The following is a 25,549-nucleotide window of genomic DNA, read 5'->3' as shown; positions in this document are numbered from 1 at the left end:
CACTGTGTACTTAATGCCACTGAGAGCAAACAAACCCACTGTAATGTATTTCCTGGGATTTTCAATATAACACTACAATATGTCTGACGCGTTTCTATTCTCATAAGTTTACCGGAAGCAAATTAAGCTGTCCTTGGTGCTACCCCCACGCCATCTATTCAGGTCAACTATTGAGAGATGCAACTATCACTAGGGCAACAAGTAAAACAAACAATGTGTGGGTTCTGTATGAAACACTAGACACAAAATGCAGTTAGTGGGAACAGAAGGTCTGCAACCAGTTCAAGCTCTACTTTTAACCACGTCCTGCCTTTATGAGACAGTGTGGGTGGTGGGAGTTTTAAAAGCTGTCAGACTCTTTTTAATCCATGTTTACCACAATGGGGAGCTCTGTAAACACGCGGGTTCGCCACAACATTATTCCAACAAACCGGCGTGCTTGGATCCGGAGCTCACTGAGGTCTTTCCAGTGAGGGGCTGATTTGAGTCCAGGATGAGCTGGCTCCCAACTGTTTAACTTTTCCCAGGCTGTTGGTAACATGTTGGCACGAAACAATGGCAGGTCATGATAACTTTGAAATGTTAATTTAGTGAAGTGGGCCAGTGTTTGAAAACTTTTTTTCACAGGTGTTTTGCACAAAATATGTAATTCCTCATTTAATGGTGGGAACGTTACCTCCTGGATATCCCAGCAACCTATAAACAGTGACAGTGCCATTTTTATCCATTGGACTTTTACACACCTGTAAACCTCCAGTGCTCTACGCCTCTTGTCAGAGATGTTCGTCGGTTGCTAGTTCTCTGCATCTGGCCTAGCTGACTTAGGCCCAATCCACAAGAGCATGTATATATTGCAAAACCAACATTTTACTCTGCATTTTGGCCTCTATTTCACATGCAAACGACATTTTAGGGGATGTTTTTATAACCCCTTCTCAAACGATGCTTGGCCTAATCAAAAGTTGAAAGGTTGACCTCAGTGGTGTTCTACATTTTGGATCAGTTTGTTTCCACCGAATAAGTTCTCTAGTGTTTGACTTATTGTTGACGTAGACTTTATTGTTACCTACTGGCCTGGACTGCTTGTTCGACTGTTTGGAATCATTTTCGGCCAAAGTACGACAATTTAACGTCTTTGTCAAACATTTAAAAGACGTCCACACCTTACAAGGTGTTCAAAATGAAAGTTTTTTGTGGGCCGACGTAAAAGTTTTTGTGACGTCTGACTTCGACTCACTTTAGACATCCCTACAGCAACCCAACTTTACTCCTTTCATTGGATAGAGCAGTTTCAGAGTAGGAGAGGAGGTGCCACAGGTGGGAATCGAAATGCTGGCTGCTGAGGAACCTGTACATGGTGCCTAGCCAGACGTTCAAATATTAAACCTGTGTTGTACGTCTAACATGTCCAAGCCAGGTCCCAGTCTGATGTTGAGATATTAAACCTGTTTTTTTCAATGTCCGCCAGGTGTAAAAAAGTGTAGTAACATGTTTGCTGTATTTTTCTTTTGAAACACAAATGAAAATTATCTGTATAAGTGTGGACAAGGCCTAATACAAGAGCTGGTACCTGTTCTTAAGTCAGCATAGTGGTGACAACCACAACTTGGCCACTGGACTACTGAGCTCTTATCTGGTGTCACTATGTGTCACACATAGCCAGAGTTTTTATATTGCGTGTCACTGTGTGGCTCCCGTAGGCAGGGAAGATTTCAACATAACCAATCAGGAAACACCCTTAAGTCCTGGGAGAGCTGGTAAGAACAGATTTATATTCACCATGTGTGTCGTGCCCTGTTAAGAGTACACACTAACTATTCTACCTGTCGTAATCACAGCTCTTATCTGAGTGTCCATAGGAGTGAGGGTTTTATCAGCTTGGATATACAAGCTGGAGGGAAACAGAGTGTACACAAAGTGACCAGGGACACAGCGAAAACAGGAAATAGAGGCCAAACTAAGAAAACATCAGGTGTTACATATGATCATAACCACTCATGTTGATTGCCAACTCAAAACAAAACAATAAAAGAGATTGCACCACAGTTCTCTCAGATGTCTTGCCGTGGTTTTCGAATGTGAAAATAAAGCCATTTGAGTTTGAAATTATTAAATTTCACATGATTTCATGGGCTGTGTTTTCTTTCCAAACACATATGAATGTTATTAATTCACATGTAAAACTGTAAAATCGCATGAAATCTCCATTATGTGAAAAAAGCCAATTAACTGTGAGAATGTCCAGTTGATATTATTGTCTTTTCATGTGTTAAAATGTAAGTTCACATGTGAAAAATAACCAATTTACATGTTAAACTTTGATTGTTCACATGCGAAAAGGCAAATTTCTCATGACATTTTCCAAACGGATGCCAGGGAAATGATATCCTTGACTCATTTTTTCTGACCGTCTGACCCAGTTATGCAACATGAATACAACTGGATTGTAAATTGCAGAAAAAGAGCTTTAACAATCACATATGTGCCAGTCAGTGTGCTGTCAACAGTGCATATAACTACGAGCAAAACAAAATGCAAAACATTCCCTGTAAATGAGTTGTACATCCTTTTTCTCACAAAGGTTGGGCTTTTCAATAATGGAAAATGAAACAATCAAACAAACCAAGTCAGGAAGTATTGCATTGCTCAGTTATTCACTGCTGAAGCATGCTACACACCCTCATTGTAGTAGGAGTGACACTCATGACAACATGCATGACTACACGCTCTGACACTGTGCACTCTGCAGGGTCATATGTCATCATTTAGATAATTGTGTGTCTACTCTAATCAGACGCCAGTCACTGTGGCTCCAGTCGTGAAAGCTGTTGTCAGTGGCTCTCCTCTCCTCTCCTCTCCTCTCCTCTCCTCTCCTCTCCTCTCCTCTCCTCTCCTCTCCTCTCCTCTCCTCTCCTCTCCGCTCTTGCTCAGTGGGCAGGCAGCACATCCTGGACAGGAGACCCAGTGTAATGTCCCTGTCCCACAGCCGAGTGCCAGCCGAACCGCATGACTCAAGCCTCTGTGGTAAGTGTGGGTGGCTTCTCTCCTGTGACTACTCCCTGACCCATCTCTCAAACTCCCTCACACTCTTCCTCCCTCGCTCCTTCTTTCCATGTGAATCATCGAGCTGAATTAAGTGATGAATATTTATCCCCAGAAATTCCTCTTCGCTTCCTGGTTGTGATTTGACAGAAGGTGTAAATATCATCAATAGTGCTCTGACACAGCTCTGTTTGCCTCACCATAGTGTGTCACATGAGAGCTCTGCATTACATCAAGAGGACACGTGCCTATGCAAACACAAAAGCCCAGTAGACAGCAGGGAGTGGCGTTTGTGCTCTTGTACAATTAAGGTGTTTGGTGTAGGCCAGCATATCCATTAGTACTTTCCCATTCCTCTGCTGTGCGTCTGCTGTTGGACTGCGTAACAGGCAACCGGGGACTAGGAAAACACATCTGGGGTCATGTCTGCTTCTCCTCACACAGAGTGCCAACAACACGCTGACATGCTCCCATGAAGTGCTGCCTGCGCTCCGTTGTTCATCCTGTGCTGACGTTATTTTACCCCACTCTTACGCTTGCAATGACACAAGCGCATGTGGACATAGCGTACATGCATGTGAGCGCTCATAAACACAAACTCAACCCATCCAAGACTCTTTATCTACTTCCTATTAGCTCTGCTTCCCAGGGCCGGAGGAAGCAGAGCTGTTGTTGTCTCTCTCGGCCGGGTGCTTCCTGTCCTGATAGAGGGCCAAGTAGAGATATCCCTGAAAGGAGCTGTTGGAAGAGGGGAGGGAAGAGCTGGGTGTTTTGGACCGCTTTCAATGACGTACAATCTTATCTGGCTTGAGTTTGGTATGCATCCACTAGTTGGGCAGAGTTTGGGAGAATGTGTTCGAGCCTCCCTGCTTCCCCTCTCTATCATAAATAGTAAGCAGTTTGTAGAACTGCTGATAGCAGACTTAAATGTAAAAACGCTGAGTTTGATCACGTATTCTCACCATGCAGAGATCCTTGGATTGTGTGCTCTTAATCTGAAAGAACTCAGACTGAAAGATTTAATAGGGATTTGTTTGGTGTTTGCAGCATACCAGACAGAATTTCAAAGGAGCTACTTTCAGCACTTTAATGAGCACAAGCTTAACTAGTGGGCCCTGGTGGGAACTCTTTGCAAGCTCACTTCCAAAACACTACAACTATGCAGGATAAGCTCAAAGCGCTGACTGTGAAGCAGGATCTTGTTTTATATAAACACCAAGAGTCTATAATATTCCAGTGTTTATGTGCCAAACTTCTGTTTAAAACTTTGTAAACTCTCTTTATGCAAAGCAGCTATCTTTAGCAGAACTTTCTTAACCTCTGTTCTCTCTGCATTTTAACAGAGACCTAGTATGCTTTTCTTGTATCTTTCTTGTGCGCGTAAAACATCCTGAAAATTAAAATGGTCAAAGTCAAACAGAAGCTCCTCTCTCCCACAGAAAACGCTGCTCCTGAAAGGCCTTGTCAGAAGTCTCGTCTTTAATTCCATGACTTTGTTTCATCACACTACGTCACCATGTCACACATTCACTTAATTTATGCCTTGTGGCTAGTTTGACACGTAAGAATTGAGCTAGCACAGCTGCTCTGTTGTCTTTAGCGTTACTGGCTCAGGCGTGATAGAGCTGACCAATCAGAGGAGACTGGGTATTCAGGAAGGGGGCCTAAAGTTAAAGTACTGGACAGTATGAGACAACTGATGTGTTTTTTGAGCATTAAAGCATCTAAACCTGATGTTAGTAGTAACCCAAAATAAAACTTTGAACCTGAAAATGAGCATAATGCGTCTCCTTTAAGATGCTTCCATTCAGTTTTAACTCTAATCTGAGCAAACACCCAAAGTCCCTCCCGTCTCTTTGTCACTCTGTGTGTCCTCTCCCTCTCTTGTTTATGACACAATGGTGGCCTGAGAGGCTCAATCCGTGGAAAAAAACACAATCATATGTGGCTTGTGGTTTGACTAATGTAAACAATCAGCTCCTCTTCCTCCGGTCTCCACATCCTGTGAGCAGATAAGAGTTACGGAAATGGATCTGATCAAATAATGAAGTGAGGAGCAAATGAGTCAAGGCTGTAATATGTAGTCAGGATAGAAAAACAAGATTGGTAATCGGATGGCCGGCTATTGTCGCCTACAAATGAAAGACACAGATACGGATGTCTCAGACGTCACAGACACATATGCTCGCGGAAAATTACCGGTGCTTTAATCTGAAGCTTTGTGCTCAAGTGTATTCTGTGCAGAGTTATTTCAGGGTATTATGGAAGCATTTTAATTAGGCAAGGCTAATTATCAGGCTGGAGGAAGTCAGAGAGAGACGTGCTTAAGGGCTTAGTAGTCTGATGTCTAATATGTTTGATCATGGAGGAAACTTTACATGAGCTGAGGATGTTTTCGCGATACTTTCTCTTAGGAGAAAGTTCTACACGGGATGCCGTTTTCTTTTCCTTAGTATACGAGAAATTGTTAATATCTTTATTCTTTTGGAAATGTCTTCTGAGGACAGACACTTTCAGGGCCTGGATCAGGTCACAAGAGATAACATAAAAGGCTCTTTAACGCAAGCAGAGTGTCACAATGTGTCTTAACCACTTCGACATGAGCCCCTATTTAAAGCCAGTCCTTCAACAAAGGCAGTCTGAGGTCAGAGGGACATGTATGTGAGTGTGATATCTCTTTGAGAAGTGTAAAATGACACTGCTTTCCTGTGTAGTGTATATCTCACAACGTGTTGGAGTAAAGGGGATTGAGGGAAGGCTGCAAATGACAGAGTAATTATGTCGGTAGCTTTGGAGTAAATACGGTTTAAGGGGGATATTTGTGGGTAGAAGGTGTTAAGTATAGACTACAGTGTTGTTTGGAGTGTGGAAAAAAACTAAAAATGTTTGACTTAAGCGTGCGCATGTGCACGTCTGTCTCTCTGTCTGTCTATTCCCTGTGTGTAAACAGACATCTATGTGTGTACACATTTTTTCATGAGTCAATATGAGTTTATGTGCATGTCTGTCTTTTTACTCGACGAGGAAGTAACAAGCACATTGTGCCCTGTGAACTTGGTGCACACCTCCCACACGCCTGCGGGCTCCAGAGGCCCTCACAGTGTTTGGTCTGGGGCGGCTCCCTGGCTGATTTACTTCCTGCCATGGACCACAGCAGTGCGTGGAGGACAGCATCTGCGGGTTTGCCGGAAGGCGGAAAGACGGAGAGTTTTGTTAAATTTACAAGGCATAACAACCATATATTCTACATTTCATCGCCTCTTCAAACAGAAGCTGCCTGACTTAGTGACCCCACTGATTTAGAAGCTGTTGTCACTGGATGTACAGTAGAACTACAGTACAAAGCACGAGTTATGTTTGAGAAGCTAAACCAGACTTGCGTTATTGCACCCAATCAATCAGACCTCGAAAACCACCAGCTTCACTTGTTACAGGACTTAAAAATAGGGTGCGGAGCAGTGATAACCCGTTATTTTTCTGTAGAGCTGAGAATAATCTGCCGGCTCCAAGATAATTACAGTCCTTATTTAAACTTGACTTTGAATGGTCTATCCACCCAGAGCTACGTTTACAAAGAAGTGGAGGTGGCTCCATTGAAGCCTCTACTTTGCCAACTGTTTTGTCTCTCTCAGTAACATGGAGTAAAATAAGTCACTTTCCAATCATATTTTTTAATGCTTTATGAGCACAGAAGTAAAGTAAATATGATCAAATATGAAAATCTAAGTAAATCTAAACCTACCTACCCTTCTCTATTCATAGTTTACTTATTAGCAGTCATTGCCCACTAATAGTGAGCATAGCTTAAAGTACAATTCACAAATCACAACATTTCCGAAAAACATTTCACACAACACAACTTTGAGAAAACATAACTTTTAAGAAACCACAACAACATTTCATTAAACACAACAACGTACTTGTATGTTTGCCACCTGGCCTTTCACTGAATATTATTATATATTAATGACAGAAAATATTTGAATTCCCTGAATTGAATGAGGTTTTCCTTTGATGCAGCAGTCTGTGAATTGTATATTACAAAATGAAACAGTAAAGTAATGAAAAGGAATATTTCTGTATACTATGCAGGAATACCGTTAATAAACACCTTGATTAAGCTGTGTCTGCCCAGAACTCAGTAACCCTGACTTTGCATTGATGCTTGAGAAAATGCACAAATGATGTTGTGCTGCAAAGTAGATAGATTAGTTATTCATCTGGCTCAGCTTTCAAGGCTGTTATAGTCCTCCTCATACCCCTAAGATTGAGTTGAGGACAGGGCTGCATTTCCACCCACGCGTGGTTCTCTCCCTGGAGGGCCACATTTTGCCCCGAACATATGCATCCGCACAGCCAACCTGCTCGTAAGGGACGGAAAATGGGAGCTGGACCTCATCTGCATTCTCCTGAACCCGTAGGCTGGCTCGTTTAAGGCTTGTGCGAGCAGTGATCCAGAGCATTTCTGTTGTGAGGAATTAATGTGGCTGCTGCCCAGCGCCGGATCAGGTAGTCTGGCTGACTTCATCAGGGACCTTAAATCCATGTGTGAATGGAACAAAAGGCACACTGACAAAGCACATACTCTGCCCTGAATGACTCAGTCACTGTCATCAGGCCCTGCCACATGCACTCACTCACATACACACAATTGGAGAAACAGGACTTGTTCAGCTCACTGGCTGTAGCTCATCTGTGGACTGCATCCTTCATTACACATGTGTTTTTCTGTCCTCTTAAGTGTGCCTCGAGAGCAGTGCTTTCATAACCATGTGGCTACTGATTTATACTCTACTCCACTAGAAGTGCCCCCCTTTGATGGCAAACCTGTTGATCTCCTTGGTAGACAACATCTGAAATCTTTATCAGCAGAGCTGGGAGGCCTTGGGACCTGCTGTCTTCTGTGTTTCTTAAATCCCCCGTGAGAGAGGCTGGAGCAGGAAATCAGGGGAAGAGCCAACTCCCCCTGCAATCAGTTGTTACTTAAGATTAATAGATTGCTACATTAAGTGAAGTCTAAACCTTCTCCTTCGACAGGAGCACAGGAAACCTGGGATACTCATCGGCCAAATGCCAGAAACTCCTGTTTTGGCCGTTTGAAATACAATACAGGCATTACATAGCAGGAGACTGGTGATGTATTTCTTCACGAGACCCTGTAGGATTCAATAATGCAGCCAGAACAGAAAATGAAAATGTAGGCAAAGAGATACTTGATGTATTGTACACTGAATATTAGTTGCAAGGCCGGAAACAAGGCATATTAGGAGCAGGTTTCCATCTGTGTCAGTCAATCCTGCAGAGCTCCAGTGGTGCAGCCTGTGAGCAGAGTTGGCCCCGAACCAGCAGCTGGAGAAACCAGCGTGACGTTCTCCATCATGCCACAGCTGTCGTTTTCACAGCTTCTCCCCAAACACCAGACACAAATGAGAGTGTTTGTGTGGGTGTCTGTGTATGGGATTATGTGTGGCTGTGAATGACATCTACAGTATGTTCTCATTCTTTTTACTACTCCCCCCAAAAAGGAAGAATTAATACAACATGCTGCCCACTCTAATAACCAGCCTTCATAATTACTAACATGACTTTGATTCAGTCTCAGTCATAGGACGAGCTCGCCAATAACTCCCCCGGTCTGTGTCTAAAGTGATCCTCTGGTCGTGGAGACTAAACACACCCTGTCATCATGAAGGAGGCGGACTGGCTCGCTCCACCCATTACTAACAGCAGGCTGTGGCGGCACTTGAACCACTCAACATAACAATGTCGAGGAGTGATGCAATGATGACTCGTTATTGCTGCTTTTGATCATGTTGCTCTCCAGAATCGAAAATACCTGTGTGTGAGGCAATTTACCCTAATACCCCTCCATTTCCCAGAAGTCTTTGTACCAATACAGGAAGTGATTAATAACAGAAGCAGCTGGAGGACTCTCAGGAGTTTGGTATGGTTAACAAGTAGAAGAGCTTTAATATGGTCGTATTTACACTGTAGTGAGAGATGACAGCCCGTTGCCTGGGGAATTGTGTTTTGTTTCCACGGCAGGAGCCAAGTGTGTAGGGGTCTGCCAGACGAAACCACGATCCAGCAGTAATACACTGCGATGTGTCAGCCCGAGCCATGGCTGTGGTGCTCACAGCTGCACCAAGTGTGAACCATGGGGGCTACAGGACTCAGTCATGTTGAAAGCAAAAGTGTAGTCTTGTGTGGGCTACCATTGTATTTCTATGTGGCTCATTATGGATTGATAGACACTCTGTACTCAACTTAGTAAATTAACAAAAATCTACATTTTTTAACTTAGCTGTACCGATAGTTTCAACTTTATTTGTTCTATTTGTTTCAAAAAGTTTTGAATGTTCTGCTTTGTTACTGAGAGTTATATGCCACAGATATGTTGCTCTTTTCGTTCAGTTTTCTATTGTGACATCGCTGTGCTGATGATCTGGTTGGGTTTAGGCTTAAAAGCCACTTGGTTAGGGCAAGGTAAAGATCATGTTTTGGTTTAAAATACCTGTCTTGGTCGCCACAAACACGGCTGGAGATGTCCTGAAGTCTCGTTAAAAACACCCAGTTTCCTGTCTGCTTAAAAATACAAATGTTGAAACACAGCCTCAATATGAAAGTAAGGTCATAATCTGAAAGTGATATGACAAGGTTTGTAGAAAATTTTTAAAATGGTACCTAGCCTATGACACGTACAAATGTAAACCTACCAGTGGTTTGCTGAAATGTTAACTGCTAACATTTTATCCTGTCCACTGGACTAAAGCTACAGCTATTGGCCAGTTAGCTTAGCTTAGCATGAAGACTGGAAACAGGGGGCAACAGCTAGCCTGGCTCTGTTCAAAGGTAACAAAATTCATCTACCAGCACTATTTAAGCTGAATGATAAATGTATTATTTATTCTAATTGTTCTGTACAAAAACAACACGCATTATGGAGGTTGTGTGCCATGCTTTTCCTTGACAGCCTTGCTGTCACTGTCAGGTTGCCAGCAGATAATCCAATTAGTCACTGCACCCAGCCAGGAAATGATCCTGTAGATAACACTGCAATGTTATTCCCCTGCTTCCAGTTGTAGTGCTAAACTAAGATATCTTATTTATGATAAGATAGACATAAAACGGATATGATGATACAGATATAAAAAAAAAACAGCAACGTTTTGAGTTTGAAGGTTTATTGCTGTTCAAAAAAGCTCAAATTCTTATCACAAAGTCCACTTGGTTGTTTTTTCTGGAAGTCACATCTTGTGTCTTTTTTAGCAGATGGAGTTAAGATGACAGACAATCCTCAAACAGAGAAGAGATCTCCACCCCATGTGCAACCACCTGCAGTGACGAGCTATAACAGCTCCATGACAACCGAGCAAACTCCATCTGTTGATGACGGTCATGGGGTACGGCTAAAAGCTCTGGAGAAAACCTGGAACTTGTAACAAGAATTTTGAATGTAACTGCACAGCAGAAATTGCAGAGACAGATACTTTACCTGAAAATATTTGTTTTTGCACTGTGAGTGAACTGACTCTTTTAGTTGCTCTTCGAAGGTGTCAACACGAGCCACAGTTCTTTGTGTCTAAAGAAAGGAAGTTGCACTTTGCTGGCGACAAAATGCCTCCTATCAGTTTTCAGTTTTACAAAAGAATACCTTTGTTCAATCCGGAGGAAAAAAATGTAAACAGAGGAAAAACAAACACAAGTTTACCACCTATTCACTGGAATCATCTACAGACTTACAGGCCTGACGTCACCTTACACTGGACTTTTTGCTGCTGTGTTTATATCAGTGTGAACTTTGGACGCAGGCTAAATATGCATGTAATTTAATTACCTCAGCAGGCAGAGGCAATCAATGCCGTGACCTCCATAGTGAATAAATCATTTACACTGATGATACAGAGGTTTTTTTTTTTGTTCCTTGTTTCCAACTAGACTCCACCCTTCCTGTTGGTGGAGGATTCATAGTAACAAGCTGAGAGACTGAAGCGTCACTTCGTAAGTGTACCATTGTGTTAGTGTGTGAGCCACAAAGGGAAATTCCTCTCTGCTCCAAGTGCAGCTGAAAGGAAAACGAGCGAAGGTGTCATTTTTTTGGAGGGGGTGGAGGGGGCGCTGGATGTGGTGGATAAAGCTCAACGTGAGTCATCAAGCAGAACCAAAGAAAAGGCAGAGTAATTTTTCCTGGGAAGGAGGATATCCTCTTTGACACGAGTTCTTTCATCTGCCATCTCTAACTCTCATCAGAGCAGCCTCTGCTTATCTCCCTCCCTCGCTAACTTTTTTTCCCCCTCTCTGACTCACTTTATAAGGAACTTCCTGTGAATGATGACATCACAACGTGGCTCACAAGCAGGGAGGGGAGGGGGGTGTTGAAGTAGGAGGAGAGACAGTGGAGCCACTGAATATGTGTCTGTTTGCAGGAACATGGTTTGATAACAGATTCAGAGATGCAGAAAAAACTTAAACACATGCTGGCTTCAACTGGATTTGATTACATTTACTTTCTCTCACTTATAAAAATGCACCTTTATCGCTATAGGTGCATATTTCCTGCAGCATCTGTCACAACAAACGTGTAAATCGTTTCAAAACCAAACTCTGATGCTCATATCTTGAAAAATTAGCTATAAATCCCAGCAACTTGTTCACCCCCTCCTCTGCTGGTCATAACTGGCCCTGGGGAATCCCAAAAATGTGCCTGAAATTACAAAGGGGGATTAGTGAGAGCCTGGTCCATGTAGGGGCCAAATATGTAACGAGAAGCCTTTTGGGTTTGGAGGATCTCGTGCCCAAGCTGTAAAGGATTTACAAACTCAGGCACAAGAACACTCTGTTCTCTCTCCACACACCTCTGCTTTGTGCCGCTATTGATTCAACACGCGAGTTGTTTGTAGCCATTGTATCGCTGTGTTTGGTTAGTGTGCATGTCAGTGTTGGGTTTGTTTAGCCCGAGTCAGTTAGGTGACACCACTTACAGTCTAAGTAGGCTAAGTGACTGGAAATGGAGGGTGTGAGCAGGTTGCTGTAAACTGAAACAAAGAAAAATGTATGTATATTAATCCTGTGGCGTAGATTTTCCATTTTTTCTGTGTGCAAGTGATTGCTATGTCAGGTAAACAGAGAACAGGTCCAGCTAAACGAAAGAACCCAGTGTGATCTGATAATAGTGTAGCTAAACAATATGGGCTCCTTCAGTTGGCAGCAGAAAACTGTGCAGATAAGAATGATTCTTTGCCTGCTGTGTCTGTTATCCACCCTGGAGCCATCCCCATTACTGCAGATCTGTGCAGTTTACTTTTGACTGCAGCATGTGAGCTTGTTGTACATACAGGCTGATAATTGATACTTTGAAGCTAAAACAGACAACTTTTAAAATGTCCCTCCTCATTGCGTTTCCCTGAGGTATTACTGTGCGTTCATGTGCTGTCGGAATTATCAGAAAAAATGTAAATGCCCTCTCAAATCGTAACAACAACTCAAAAAGTTGATGGTAAGAAGCTTTTACCAAAGTCATGTTTTGTACAGGCATTGTATTGTTTCCTTTGCGCTTCCTTGTCACTCAAGTACTAAAAAAGGGCTGTCGCCGTGTTGTTTAAACGCTCTAAAAAAAATGCAAAAACAACTTCTTTGGCGTCCATGTTGCTCCCACATTCCAACACACACATAAGTCGGAAGAACGACTTCCCACCTCAGGAAATGGGACCATTCGTGCAGCACGTGAATGCAGCATAACTGTTGGCGCCACTGTCGCCAAGAAAGCTTTAGCAACATTGCTAGAGCTAGCAGCCTGGCCACTGTCCAGAGCAAAAAACAACCGTAAGAATCCAAACTTGACCTAGAAACGAGTTAAACACCCGGGTTTATTAATAAGCAGGGAGGTTTTATTAATTTAAAAAAAGCCATTTTAGAACAACTCAAGTCCTGGTCCAAAAAGGAAACACAAATCAGCAGGGGAACAGACTTTGACACAACATCGGCGCTTTCCATCGAGTGAAGCTCGTCCATTTAGGCTTATTTTACCTCTGTTTCTATCACTCTCGCTCTTCGGACAGAGATTCCACATTTATTTCAGCGGTTAAACCGTTACCTAGGGATAGCAATCGGGGAAAACAATGCCTCTTTGTTCTTCGTGCTGTAAGGCAACCTTCATTTTGGCGGGAAGCCTTCAGCCCAGTGGCAGACTGAATAGCATGTTAAAGCAGGGTTTATAGGGAACCAGTCTATCTTTGTACAGCTTTTAAACTTGCAACCAGGATTTACTTAATAATGAAAAGCAGGATTTACTCATTAATCTTCTTATTTGAGATTACTAGTTTTATTGTCGTATTCTACTGTGTATTCCTTTACTGCGCCCACTGAGTAAAAACATATCCAAAACAAGTCAATTCAATGTCATTGCCAATGTTGAGAGAGAGCCAGAATTAAAGATTTTTTACGTCTTTTTTAGACTACTTTTCAACGTCCGAGTGACGTCTTTACAGGGTTCGAAATTAACATTTTTACAATGTAATTTTAGACATCTTTTCAACTTCAGTCACAGACATCTAACAAGGTATGTACTTTTTACCAGGAGAGCTATTTATTAGCTTCATTCCAACCTTCATCAAGTAGGCTAATATTCCAAGGTTGGATAACCAAAACATGATACATAATAAAAGCTGATCAATAGCTCTCCTGGTAAAGTACATGACTCGTTGAGACCAGGGGTGCTAATCCTCCCTGTAGCTTTTGCTGCATGGAGTGAAATTTGGCCGGCATAAAAACTTTAATTTTGAACCACAAGAAGTGCCTAAGACGTCTGTGACTGAAGTTGAAAAGATGTCTAAAATTGCATCGTAAAAATGTTAATTTTGAACCCTGTAAGGACGTCACTCGGACGTTGAAAAGTAGTCTAAAAAAGACGTAAAAAACCTTTAATTCTGGCTTTCCACTGGATGTCTTCTCAATGTCGAAAACATTTCGGATATGTTTTTGCTCAGTGAGCGCAGTAAAGGAAAAAACAAACATAAATATTAAAATATTTATTTAAAAACTCACCGACATCGCTTGTGAATGTTGAAAAGACATCAAAAAAACTTTCTTTCTGGCTCTCCACTGGATGTCTTTTGGATGTTTCTGCTCAGTGCGGCACTGATCAGGAGTAGCACTCCTAATTTCATTGTAATCTGTACAATAAAGGCTTTCTATTCTGTTCTATTGCCAGTTTAACTACTGCGAACAACATCATACAAAATAAACATCACTGCACTGCATCTGCCAATCCCCTTTTTTTTTTCACAAAGCAGCTGCATGTCTAATGACCGAGGTGTTTACTGTACACTGCATGCCCTCCATCCCACTGGTCTGTCAGCTGACTTGTATCCTTGTGTTCACACCTGCACCGTCCTCTGAGCTCTAAACTGAAGCAAGAGACCAATGAAGCTCTGCAGACTTTGATCGGCTCGCTTACGCTTTAATTAGCCTTGTGTGTGCATGTTCAAGGGTGATTCTGCTGCAATGCATACATGCTGAGCCTGTCCTGGTGCACGTACACTGACTGCAGCAGACACACACACACACAAAAAGGGACACTGTACCTTTAAGGGGCAAGTGTGCGGGGCGGAGCCAGCGCTCCTCTCGTGTGGTGGAGCTTATAAGACATAGCTCACTACACACAACACAAGACTTATTTAAAAAGTGTCACATTATAGAGGGAGCGTCACCAATGCGCTGGCGTCCTGTTCCTGATGCAATAGACGTCTGAAGACTCAAATCAAACCGAGAATTTAAAGAAACAGAGGAGCTATATTTGACCAAAGAGGAGTGTACAGGAGTCAGCCGGCGGAGGAGGACGACTGCGAAGTTATTTAGGTGAGTTGAGAAAGTGGTCTGAAATGTCTGAAGCCATGTCTCTGTCGCCTGTCTGTTGTTTTGTATGTTGGTGCCAGCTCCACAGACACCGCTGATTGATGCAACCTCACCTCCTCCCTGCGACAATTCCTATGCTTTCTGTCTCGTTGTGTAGGTGAGCAAGTTGTTTTGTTTTATTTAGCTGAAATCAGGAGGATTTAGGAAAATAAACAACAAATCAGACACACGTTTGTCAACATTTACTCCCTCTTTAAGTCTATCTGTGAACATCTGAACATATTTTTTTTTTAACCCCTGACATAACTTTTGTCCAAGTGCAACCCCAATAACGTGCTTTTATTTTTTTTAAAACTCACAATATCTATTAGTGTCTTCACGTCTTATATCATAATTTCCTGGCCTCACCAGATAGCCGACTGTTGTGTGTTGTGGTGTGAGTCACCTGCCTGCTAGAGGGCTTTTAACCATTATTATCTCAATCCGGTAAAGTGAGGGGGTGTGCGCGCTGTTTGCTTGCCGCACAGGTAGAGCGGGTATGGTTGCTCGGAAACCGCTGCAGGGGTGTCATGAGCGGGGTGTGAACTGCTTCTGTCAAGGTCTGTGTGTGACTACTGCACTCCTGAATCAAAGCAAGCAAGCCAGCAAGCCAGCTGCCTGCTGATGTTTTACATCACTGCCAACCCCATCAGACCTCCTACTTTTTCCCCAACACCCATGGGCCCTGTGTTATCTCCACAATCTCACACTGAGCCTAGTCCACCTATAGTTTGACCTAGAAAGACTCAAAGTATCTGAATTAAGTGCCTTCAAGAATTCCTTTCTTAATGCCCTGCATGACTACACATCATTTGTTTAATCCCGTTGCCTGTAAATGCCCCTGTGGTTAACTGCCAGGATGAACTGTCTTTGCACCTGTTGCAAGAGGAAGCACAAGCCCCTGGGGGTTCATTATCGAGGATCATGTTGCTTCCCATCCCCGCCGAACCGAATCGACAGCCCCGGGCAGGGGGATTGCATGCCTTGTTGGGCAGTTTGGCTCAGGCCGATGCCCCAGGCTTCCTGTTGTTTTAGAGCTTTGTTTCTCACCAGCTGTCAGGGCAGCACATAAATATGGCTCGCAGGAGACCGGGAACGAGGGGGCCGTGTTCTCCTCAGTCATCACTCCTACATTATAAGGAGGATGGCGTGTCTCTGGCTGCGGTCTGCAGAAGAGATGACCACCAGGGCTATGGATGCACCTGTTTCCCAGCACTCTGAAAAATAGGATTAATGGTTAAGACTTCTGATTGGGCACTGAAGTCATTAGGAGATTTGCTGCAACAATGCACGTCTGGTGAACTCAGACATTGTGACACCTACAGTGACCACAAAACACAAATGTGTTAGCACATTTAATGACTTTCTAAACTCATTTCACCAGAGATTGTGACACACTGAACAGGTTTATCCAGTGCGAGGTAGGAGACAAAATCAGATTTGCTTCCAGTGTATCGCTGACAACAGAAATATCAATATGCTGCAGGGTTTCCTCCCCTCTGAATATTGTATACATTGTTTACTCAGTCCTGACACGTACTTGACATGACACGAACATGCAGGTCATTAGACATGAGCAGTTCTTGCAACATCAGGTATATCTCCAGTAACAGGAGGAGTCCCTTCCTCTGCTGTTTGGGGCCAGCCAGATTGCAGCGCTGGGGCAAGAGCACAGTCAGGTTTTAAAATAAACTGAAAACTTGTGAGGTGTGGACACACGGTACATAGAAAAAGTCTGAAAGTCGGTTAATGAGTTCAGACCTAAGATTGCTATGTACGGCTTATGTAGACTCCAGCTGTAGGTGGAATGTAAAGATAGTTCAGTGATTTGTTTATTAATCTAAACATTTTAGGTGTTCTGCCAAATAAGTGAAAACGTTGTTCTCACTGTTTCCAGTTTATAAGCCTAAGTTTTCTCATCAAGTTAAAGAAAAAAAAGAGCTTCTCAAAGACTTGAAAAACAAACTAAATCTGTGCATTACGGCATTTTTTAAAAATGAAATCTGCGCGGACCATCTACTGCTATTATGCTTGAATGCGAAATACAATGAGAGCAGAACATTATTAATGACAGAGAGCTCTGTTGTCAAGGTGTGTTGAAACACACATGTCCTAAAATCTTGTCAAACTGAGCTTTCGTCATTCCTCTGTCATAGAAGATGGCCGTCTTGTCATCTTAGAGCGAAGAAAATCACAAGCACAAGGCCATAGCTAAGTCTTTGGCTTGGTGGGCAGCAGAAAGGGGAAGATTTGTGTTATTTGTTCTCTATTTTAATATCAGTATTTTCTTTCGTTCTTGGCTTCACTAGAGGATGTTGGCTCTGCTTTCAGAGAGTGTTTTTCAATGTGCTGCCACATATTCTGTTTCTCTTCATCTGCTTTTGCTTTCAGCCTCCTTTCACTGTCATTCATGGCTGTGTCTTGGCTATGTTACAGGTACACCAGAAGCAGGGGCAGCCAGCCGGGGCGATCTGAGTGTTTCCTGGCTTTGATGCGACCCGAGTGTGCCTGGAGCATGTCCACAGTGGGCCTGACTGCCCAGGAGATCTCTTTTCCCATAGAAAACCCCTTCCTGGGGGGCAGCTACTGTCACAGCATGGCTGGACCCAAATCGTCTTGGAGCTCTCGCCATGAGCCAGACAAGTGAGTGTTCAGGTGCCAGGACTAGCAGTCCATTAGTGGAAGGGTTTTAGAAAGAGCAAGGGGGGTTTTGTTTTTGTTTTGTTTTTCAAATCTGCATGACATGCTGAAGTTTTGTTGCTCAGGTCAGTCTGATTTCTTGAAAATTACAATAAAATGTTCTTTGGCTTATTTCAACTGATGCTAATCAAGCATTTCTCTTTCTTTAACAGCTTCTACTTCAGTATGGATACTGCATACACAGATCACAGCTCTCGTACCCAGCAAAAGGGGCCACCTCCACCGTCTCTAAGTCATGAAAGTAAGTGCGTGATCTGTCATCTGCATAGTCCAGGTCTTCTGAAATACACAGATGCTGCATTGCATGTGTTGTGCCTTAAATCATCTGCATCATCCCTGATATAGTAAGTGGTTTTCCAGAAATGTAGAGAAAGCTTTTTTTACAGGATACAGTTAAGTTATAGTAGGATGCTGTTCAAACTTCAATCATTTAATACTGTGCCATTAATGTGATGTTATTTTTTCCCCTCTGACAGGACATAAACACAGTCCCAGCTCACAGAGATTGCCCCCAAAGAAATCCCGGCCCTCCCATCTCCCCCTGTCCTGCAGTGTTGAACCGTCCACCCCAAGTCCTGCTGATGATGACCAGGTGGTCCCCTCATTCCAGAGGCTCTCAGTGTACGAGTGTAGCAGTCCACCACAGACACCGGGCAGATGCTCCAAGCCTCTGCCTCCTATCCCTCCCCAAACAGACATCTCCCCCGAGCAGGCTATTGACAATGAGGTAGAATTTTTCACGAGTTCGGACGACAGCTGCTGCCTGGTGTCTGATCAGTACAAACCGTCTCCTTTTCGATATGGAGTCCCCAGTCGAAGGAGCTTCAGGGACTGCGGGCAGATTAACTACGCTTACTATGATGGACCATTAGGACCACAAAGCCCGAGGCAACCCCAACAGCACCATCAGGCACATCCTCCACAGGAAGTGCGGGAACAGTATGAGCAGCAGCGACAGGAACCACCGGAGCCGGCGGTCTGTCTGAGACAGCAGGATAAAGCTCAGAGGAAGCTGCGGCGCTCACACTCTGGCCCAGCTGGATCCTTTAACAAACCCTCGCTGCTGCGCCTCACATGCCACAAACGCCACCCCAACGGTATGGATAAGCATGAAGTGCCACCCCCTATCCCTCCACGAACCATCAAGACAGGAGACTACCGCCGCTGGTCAGCAGAGGTCTCGTCAGGGGCATACAGCGACGAGGACAAGCCACCCAAGGTGCCTCCAAGGGAACCTCTGTCCAGCGGCAGCTCCCGCACCCCCAGCCCCAAGAGCACCCCGACATACATTAACGGAGTGATGCCCCCAACCCAAAGCTTCGCACCGGACCCTAAGTACGTAAGCTGTCGGGGTTTACAGAGACAAAACAGTGAGGGTTCCCCCTGCATTCTTCCTGTTATGGAGAAAGGCAAGAAGGCCAGCACCACACACTACTATCTCCTGCCTCAGCGGCCTGCCTTCGTGGACTCACCTTGTGTAGAGAAATTTCTCAGAGTCATGGACAGCCCCGCAGCTCGCAATACAGACGTATCGGACTCAGACTGGGACTGCAACACCAGGAGGAAAGCCCCTGTGGATTTAGTTTGACAGGTTTTAGTGGAAGTAGCAGAGGACTCTACTGTACATGAGCAAAAACCACTTGCTGCTTTTACTTTTTTTTTTTAACCCCTCATGTATTCTGAACACAGGGTATGGTCGCACTGTATCCAGTTACTAGTAATGTTGGAATAGCTATCCCCCACTGAGATTAAAAAAAAACAAACTGTATCTCTGATTATAGAAGTGGGCAAAATTCAACATTGTAGAGCTTATTTTTGATATGATTTTTATTTCATGACATTCAACATTGTGCTGTTTTTGCTGATGATGTGGTACAGTCTGAAGGTACAAGCGGGCCTTGAACCTCGCGTGCTCAGTGTTCTCTGTGTGTGGAAGGTTGAGGATGTTTTGTGAGATACATCGATGCTGCTTTTGTATCTCACAAGGGACAAAAGGTCAGTAGTGTAACCATGTATCACTTAATATATGAAGTCTAAATGCAAGGCCAATTAACTAAAATGAAGGATGCTCGCACACAAACCTCCATTCTGTTCGCTATTATGTACGGACACTGATATGGTTTCCCTGCCTCGATGAAGTCTTACTCAGGCCACTGTATCTGTGTAAATTTGTGTTTCCCACATGTCATGGTACATTTTGTACTAAGAGGTGGGTTCATTACTGGTAGCTATGCATGTTTCCATTGGAATGTCTAGTGCAGCTTTTATGGTATAGTTGTCTGTGGATGTGTGTGTCTGTGTGTATGTATGTGGACGTGTTTGTGCATACGTGAACAGCAGTTGGAAAAGTGTTCTGGTGATAAAATTACTTGTAGATAATTGTCAACCATACTTGTTACTGTGCTCTGCTTATTTGCAGCACCTGCTTTTGAGTACAGCCCTCGGGAAAAAAAAGTGCACGCGTTTGATTGCTTTCTTTCGGTGCCCAGGTCTGTTTTGTTGCACAGAAATTGGCCTGTCGAACATTAAGTGAATGTACGCTATTCTTACTGAAATTCCATCAAACAGTTGGAGAAGCTTATTTTTTTTGGTCAAGCTGTGAGTTTTTGCTTGGAACGACTACCTCCCTTTTGATATTAATCCTTTATTTCACATACACCCAGTTAATAAAGGCAAAATCTGACATTTGAATCGACAAAAGACGAGGTATCCAGCTCCTTTTGTGACCTGACACAAAGTTTTAATTCAGTGAAGAGTTAACACAAAGTCAACTCTAACCGGATATCCTTAAAAAGAGATTTAAGATCACGTGGATCTGAGATCGCAGAGATGTTAGGCTAATACAGACAAATTACAAAGACAGTGCAGGGTTTACCTACCTGACACAGACTTTCCTGTTCTGCTCATGCATTCCTGCCTTACATGATTGCAGTGGGTGTGGTCAGAGAGACTTTGGCTGCTGGCAGCCTAGAAAATATATGAAATTTATTGTTGTAGATTATTCAAGAGGCGTCAGGATGATATAGTAAATGTAGCACATGTATTGAAGTAACCCTTAGGTATCGAACACGGTGTTCAGTTTGGGAAACAGATATCTGCTAAGGTCAAACGGTCATTGAAATATACTTTTTCTCTCCCTTCTGCTCACAAAACCTTGCCAACACAATGTTGCTTTTGACTTAAATGTCTGAAAAAATGTTTACATCATACACTGATACTATTTAATCTTAAGGTATTCATATGTCTTATTAGAAATAATAAAACTGAATGAAGACTCGTTTCTCAAGAAATAACTTCTCTGCTGTGGTGAAGACATGCACTGGGAGAGTACAGTATGCTGTGTACAGTATTTAACAATTCCAATTGTTGTTATGAATAGTTGATAAGTATATAGTCTTTGAAAAGAAAGCAAAATAAAATGACTTATTTATGAGCCTGCTTCGTTCTGTTTCTTGAATCCGTCAAGCCTCAGCTGTTTGGCCTGTTTTATCACCCACACACCCTCATGCTGTGCCTTATTGTGACTGGCCTCTATCCAGAGAGGGAAGAGTGACTTACAATGGTCGATTGACAGGTGTACAATATACCGTCTTCCTCTTCCTGGTTATAACATGCTCTCCTCCTACATGACTGCTTAGATGCTCCGTGGCAGCCAGCTTTGCGCCCACACATTTTTAAGCACTTGACAATGTTGCAAGTGTTTTACTCTTGACTTGTGTCCATGTGGTTAGGCACTGAGCCGAAACCACAGTGAGCCATACAGAGCTTTTAGAGGTCAAATAATTATTAAATAAGGTGCAATTCAGCTGCAGTAACAATATCCACCAAAGCCTCTCAGCAAGGTTTGCTGTGCTGACAGCAACTGATTTTTCATTATCCTTTGAATGGAACAGAAGGCAGAAGTTTGAACTCTCTGGGCCACCTGCAAACTCTTTCACCTGGTTCACTGCTAGGCGACAGCATGGGTAGTGACTATAGCAACTAAAGACACGCTGCTCATTGTAAATGTCTGTTCGAGACAAAAAGGTGAATCAACAAGGCATGTGGTTTGAGATTAGCTTTTGAGAAGTTATTGCACTGCTGTGAAACTAAAAGGCAAAGTTGTGCTCGGACACATGACTTACTTAGACTCCACTTTCACCATTTTCATGACTTTTGACTCGGCTTGTGACACTTTCTTATCAAACTTGGCCAATAAGGCCAAAGGGATCATTAAGATTCTCTGTGAAATTCAGTGTCCCAGACTGTTTCTTTCCTCTTTCTGTGCCACATTTATACATAAACTTGTTTCTTTCCTGAGTGAGCTTTATTTTGTCACCACGACTTCTTAAACATATATTGGAAACTGGGTTTACTTGGGTTCAGTTCAGGCCTCAAATATGTGGGACATAACTTCCAGTTTTAGTGGCTCAACTTCATCAAATAATATTTTTGGCCTCAGTTAATTAGGTGAAAGTCCTTGGCTGGCTCTGCTGATGGATTAACAAGTGGGACAAGTAACGATAAGACTAATAACAGTAATTATGATTACTGCCTCTTTAATTGCGATACAGATTACAGCCGATTAGTCTGCAGTTGTTGGAGTTGTGTGTCTGGCTCTTGACATGTGTCTGCAGCGCTGCATGGATAAATATTGTAAAAAGAAACTGATCCTTCACGAAATAACATTGAGTTCTGCCATAAAGTTAGGCCAACTAGTTATAGAACATCTTATCCTATCCATCATCCTGATGGGTCTAACTCTGGGGTCAAAAAACTGAAGCTGAGTATCAAGCAGCTATTCTGTTGAACTTTTATACAAACAACCAAAAAGTAAATGTTACTTGGTTAAATTCAACTTTTGTCATCAGTAGTATTGTACTGTAAAAAAGGGCTATGGAGGCAAATTGACATTACTTAAAACCTTACAGCAAAACCTTTAACAGTCAAAATAGCTTCCTTTGCACTCAATCATCCAGGTTTAATTCACACCAAATTCATAAAATTTATACAATTTATTTACATTTAATTTTTCTACTTGCTACTTTGTCTTTGTGCTGCTGCAACACTTGAATTTCCCCTCTGGGGATCAAAAAAGGCTTATCTTATCTTATCAAATCTCATTTATCTTTAATATATAAAGTATATATATATATATAAAGACCAAATGGGTAGACTGATCATTATCTTTTCATAAATGTAGTGGTAAAATCTTCTTAACATTGAAAAATTGCTATTCTTTGATTGACCCCTGAAAGTTTTGCTCGCATGTATCTGTTATATATATAGTTATATATAACTTTGGTTATAGCATAAAAATGCATATCTGCAGTCTGTCATATTTTCAAGAGGCTTGTGTTTTTTTCTGGATATTTTGATTCCCAACGTCCCTAAAAAAAATGTGTGCATTGACTTTTGTTTTGGTGTAACTTTTCTTATCATTTGCTGTAAGGGGTGGCCAGGGTTGTAAATATTTAACTTAGACCTAAGTGCTGGTGGTTAAATTTTACTCAGGTCAGAGTACTTGTAAAGAAAATATAGTTCATCAAGTGAAGGCAAAGAAATTGGTTCCAAGTGAGTCAGGGTCTAGGTGGACACAAACAGCCATCGATGGTCCAGACGAGAAGATGTCAAAGGACTGTGTATTGCTGTTGTGGAACAGCTGCAGGAGTGTGGCTTTGAGGTACAGTGGCACCAATGCCACTATCACAACTAGTAAGACTGGCAGCAACAGTAATAATGGACTGTTATAGGACTGTAATTATAAAGCTGTTATTACCTGATGCTGACAGTGCACAGTCCCAATTCTACACCAGGACAGAGACCCACTGAGATCACTGTTTTTCGCTTTAAAGATATTAAAAATGTGTATTAAACTCCTGGCGGTCTCTGTGCCTTTCTCCTAACATGAGGCAGAACATGATTAAAATCAATGCGTGTGCGACATCTAGTGACAAAATATTGCACTTACTGTGAGGGATGTTGACAGCAACCACTACCCTCTAAACCTTGAAGAGAAATAACCAACCTGATTGAAACAAATGGAAACAAATACAGAAACCCAAGATACTTCATTAAAAAAACAACACCTTTGACACAGTTAAAGTAGCATATACTGTACTTGATTTCATAAAACTTGACAGATGTGCTTAATTGTGTCCACCCCATGTATTTGAATGCTACAGATTATGTGTAACTGTGATTTTGTGTTATAGATAATTATCACTTATAGTGTTATGGCACACTGCATATATTAATATATGAAGTAATGTGAGAAGTGGTAAGTTGGCCTGGCCCACTGCATTTTGTTGCACAATACCGAAAATGGTATGACATTTCAAAGTCAACTTGCTCTGAACTCCACATCAATAAAAACTACGCTTAAAGGGGCACTACATAGTTTTGGAGAAGAAATTTAAACTGTGAATCTTAATAATTTAGAATATTAATGAAGTAATAATAAAAACTCAGAAATATTCATTGTTTCCATAACTGAATAAATAAGCTGTTGTCAGAGGAAAATAAGGTCCCCAGAACACTGTTTGTAGCTAGAAAGGTGGCAGGGTCCGCCAAGTATAAACAAAGTAAAACAAAAATGTGTCGTCCTTTAAGGTCAGTTTGTTTATTCAGTTTATTCAGACATGAAAACAAAATCAGTTTGTTTGTTTAGTTTGTTCAGGCATATAAAACAATTCGGTCAGTGAAGATCTTTGCTTTCTGATTAAAATTTCTTCACCAAAACTACACAGGGCAACTTTCACTAAGCCATCTTTAAAACATTTTAATTCTTAAAAATGTTGACTCGGATTCAATAGGAACCGTAAGTAGGCTTATAACATGAATAATATGAGATTTATTTGTGCACTCTTAGAAAATGCACACATACAGTGCTTGCAATTAAAGCCACCAGGTCATAAATGCACTCAATGAGGTGACTATTTCCCTGTATGATGATGACAAAAGTGCTGAAACAAAAATTGGGGAGGAGTTTTAGGAAGAGAAGGAACAGAATATTTATGCTATAAATAAATAAATACAGCATAATGTACTTCTCAAATTTCACATCCCCGAGTGACCCCAAGAAATAAATTTATATATAGTGTAATGTGAATCAACAACAATGGAGTCTGGATTGACACAATCAGTTTTACAGAGCACAACAGGCTACAGTAAATTACAGGTTACATAAATAAAATCATAAATATTATAATATATATATATGGAAAAATTTCTAGTATATTATTCATGTACAATACATAGTTATTAGCTCACACTGATCTGTAATTTTCTTTATTTCTATTTCTGGAAAACGAACTGTAGCATACGGTCTGTCACTACCAGACTACAAAACAGCTTCTTCCCCCAGTCCATACGACTCCTCAACGCTCAGGGACTGATCTGACTACCTCTGTTACCCTGTTGTATGCTGTCCTGCGTCGCTGTTTGTATTAGTCTGATGCACTATTGCACCTCATGTAAATAATAATAATAATAATAATAATCATACAGTCACTTTGCAAGTATTTTTGCACTACACTAGCAGTTACATGTAGCATATGGTATTGTTGTTGTTGTTCTATGTTGTTGTTGTTTGTTTGCACTGAAGCTTCTTGGGAAACGTTATTTCATTGCACTGTTTACTGTGTATATGGCTGGAATGACAATAAACCCTCTTGAATCTTGAATCTTGAATCTTGAAAACACTGTAATCAAAATAAAATTCTCTGGTCTGTGGCCTTCATCGAGGGTTGACGTTCAAAATCTCTGGATGATTTGTTGTGACCTGGAAATACACAATAGTTATCTCATATTACTATCAATGTACTATCGACTATAATCTTCGATTCATCTGTCCTTGTATTTTAGAAGACTGTCATAAATACTGTATGTAATATAGGGTATTAAACAAGCATACCTGCAATTGGGTGTCAATGTT

The 25,549-nt window shown here is 42.0% G+C and overlaps 1 protein-coding gene across 1 annotated transcript; it reads left to right on the top strand.

Annotated features, from left to right (window-relative positions):
- Positions 1–14,709: 14,709 nt before the first annotated feature.
- On the top strand, positions 14,710–21,067 carry errfi1a (ERBB receptor feedback inhibitor 1a). Its single transcript, XM_073467830.1, has 4 exons — positions 14,710–14,898; positions 17,371–17,577; positions 17,787–17,875; positions 18,111–21,067. Exons 2-4 carry the CDS (start codon positions 17,426–17,428, stop codon positions 19,220–19,222), a joined length of 1,353 nt encoding a protein of 450 aa, XP_073323931.1. The 5' UTR covers positions 14,710–14,898; positions 17,371–17,425; the 3' UTR covers positions 19,223–21,067.
- Positions 21,068–25,549: the final 4,482 nt, after the last annotated feature.

This window comes from Pagrus major, chromosome 6, assembly GCF_040436345.1.
Source record: "Pagrus major chromosome 6, Pma_NU_1.0".
Taxonomy (NCBI): Eukaryota; Metazoa; Chordata; class Actinopteri; order Spariformes; family Sparidae; genus Pagrus; species Pagrus major.
This window is presented reverse-complemented; position numbering and strand designations above follow the sequence as displayed.

Bases quoted from the DNA above. Each gene is read 5' to 3' on its own strand.
- errfi1a (XM_073467830.1), top strand. From the start codon at position 17,426: ATGCGACCCGAGTGTGCCTGGAGCATGTCCACAGTGGGCCTGACTGCC. The intron at 17,578-17,786 runs GTGAGTGTTCAG...TTTCTTTAACAG, and splicing joins TCTCGCCATGAGCCAGACAA to CTTCTACTTCAGTATGGATA. The intron at 17,876-18,110 runs GTAAGTGCGTGA...CCCCTCTGACAG, and splicing joins ACCGTCTCTAAGTCATGAAA to GACATAAACACAGTCCCAGC.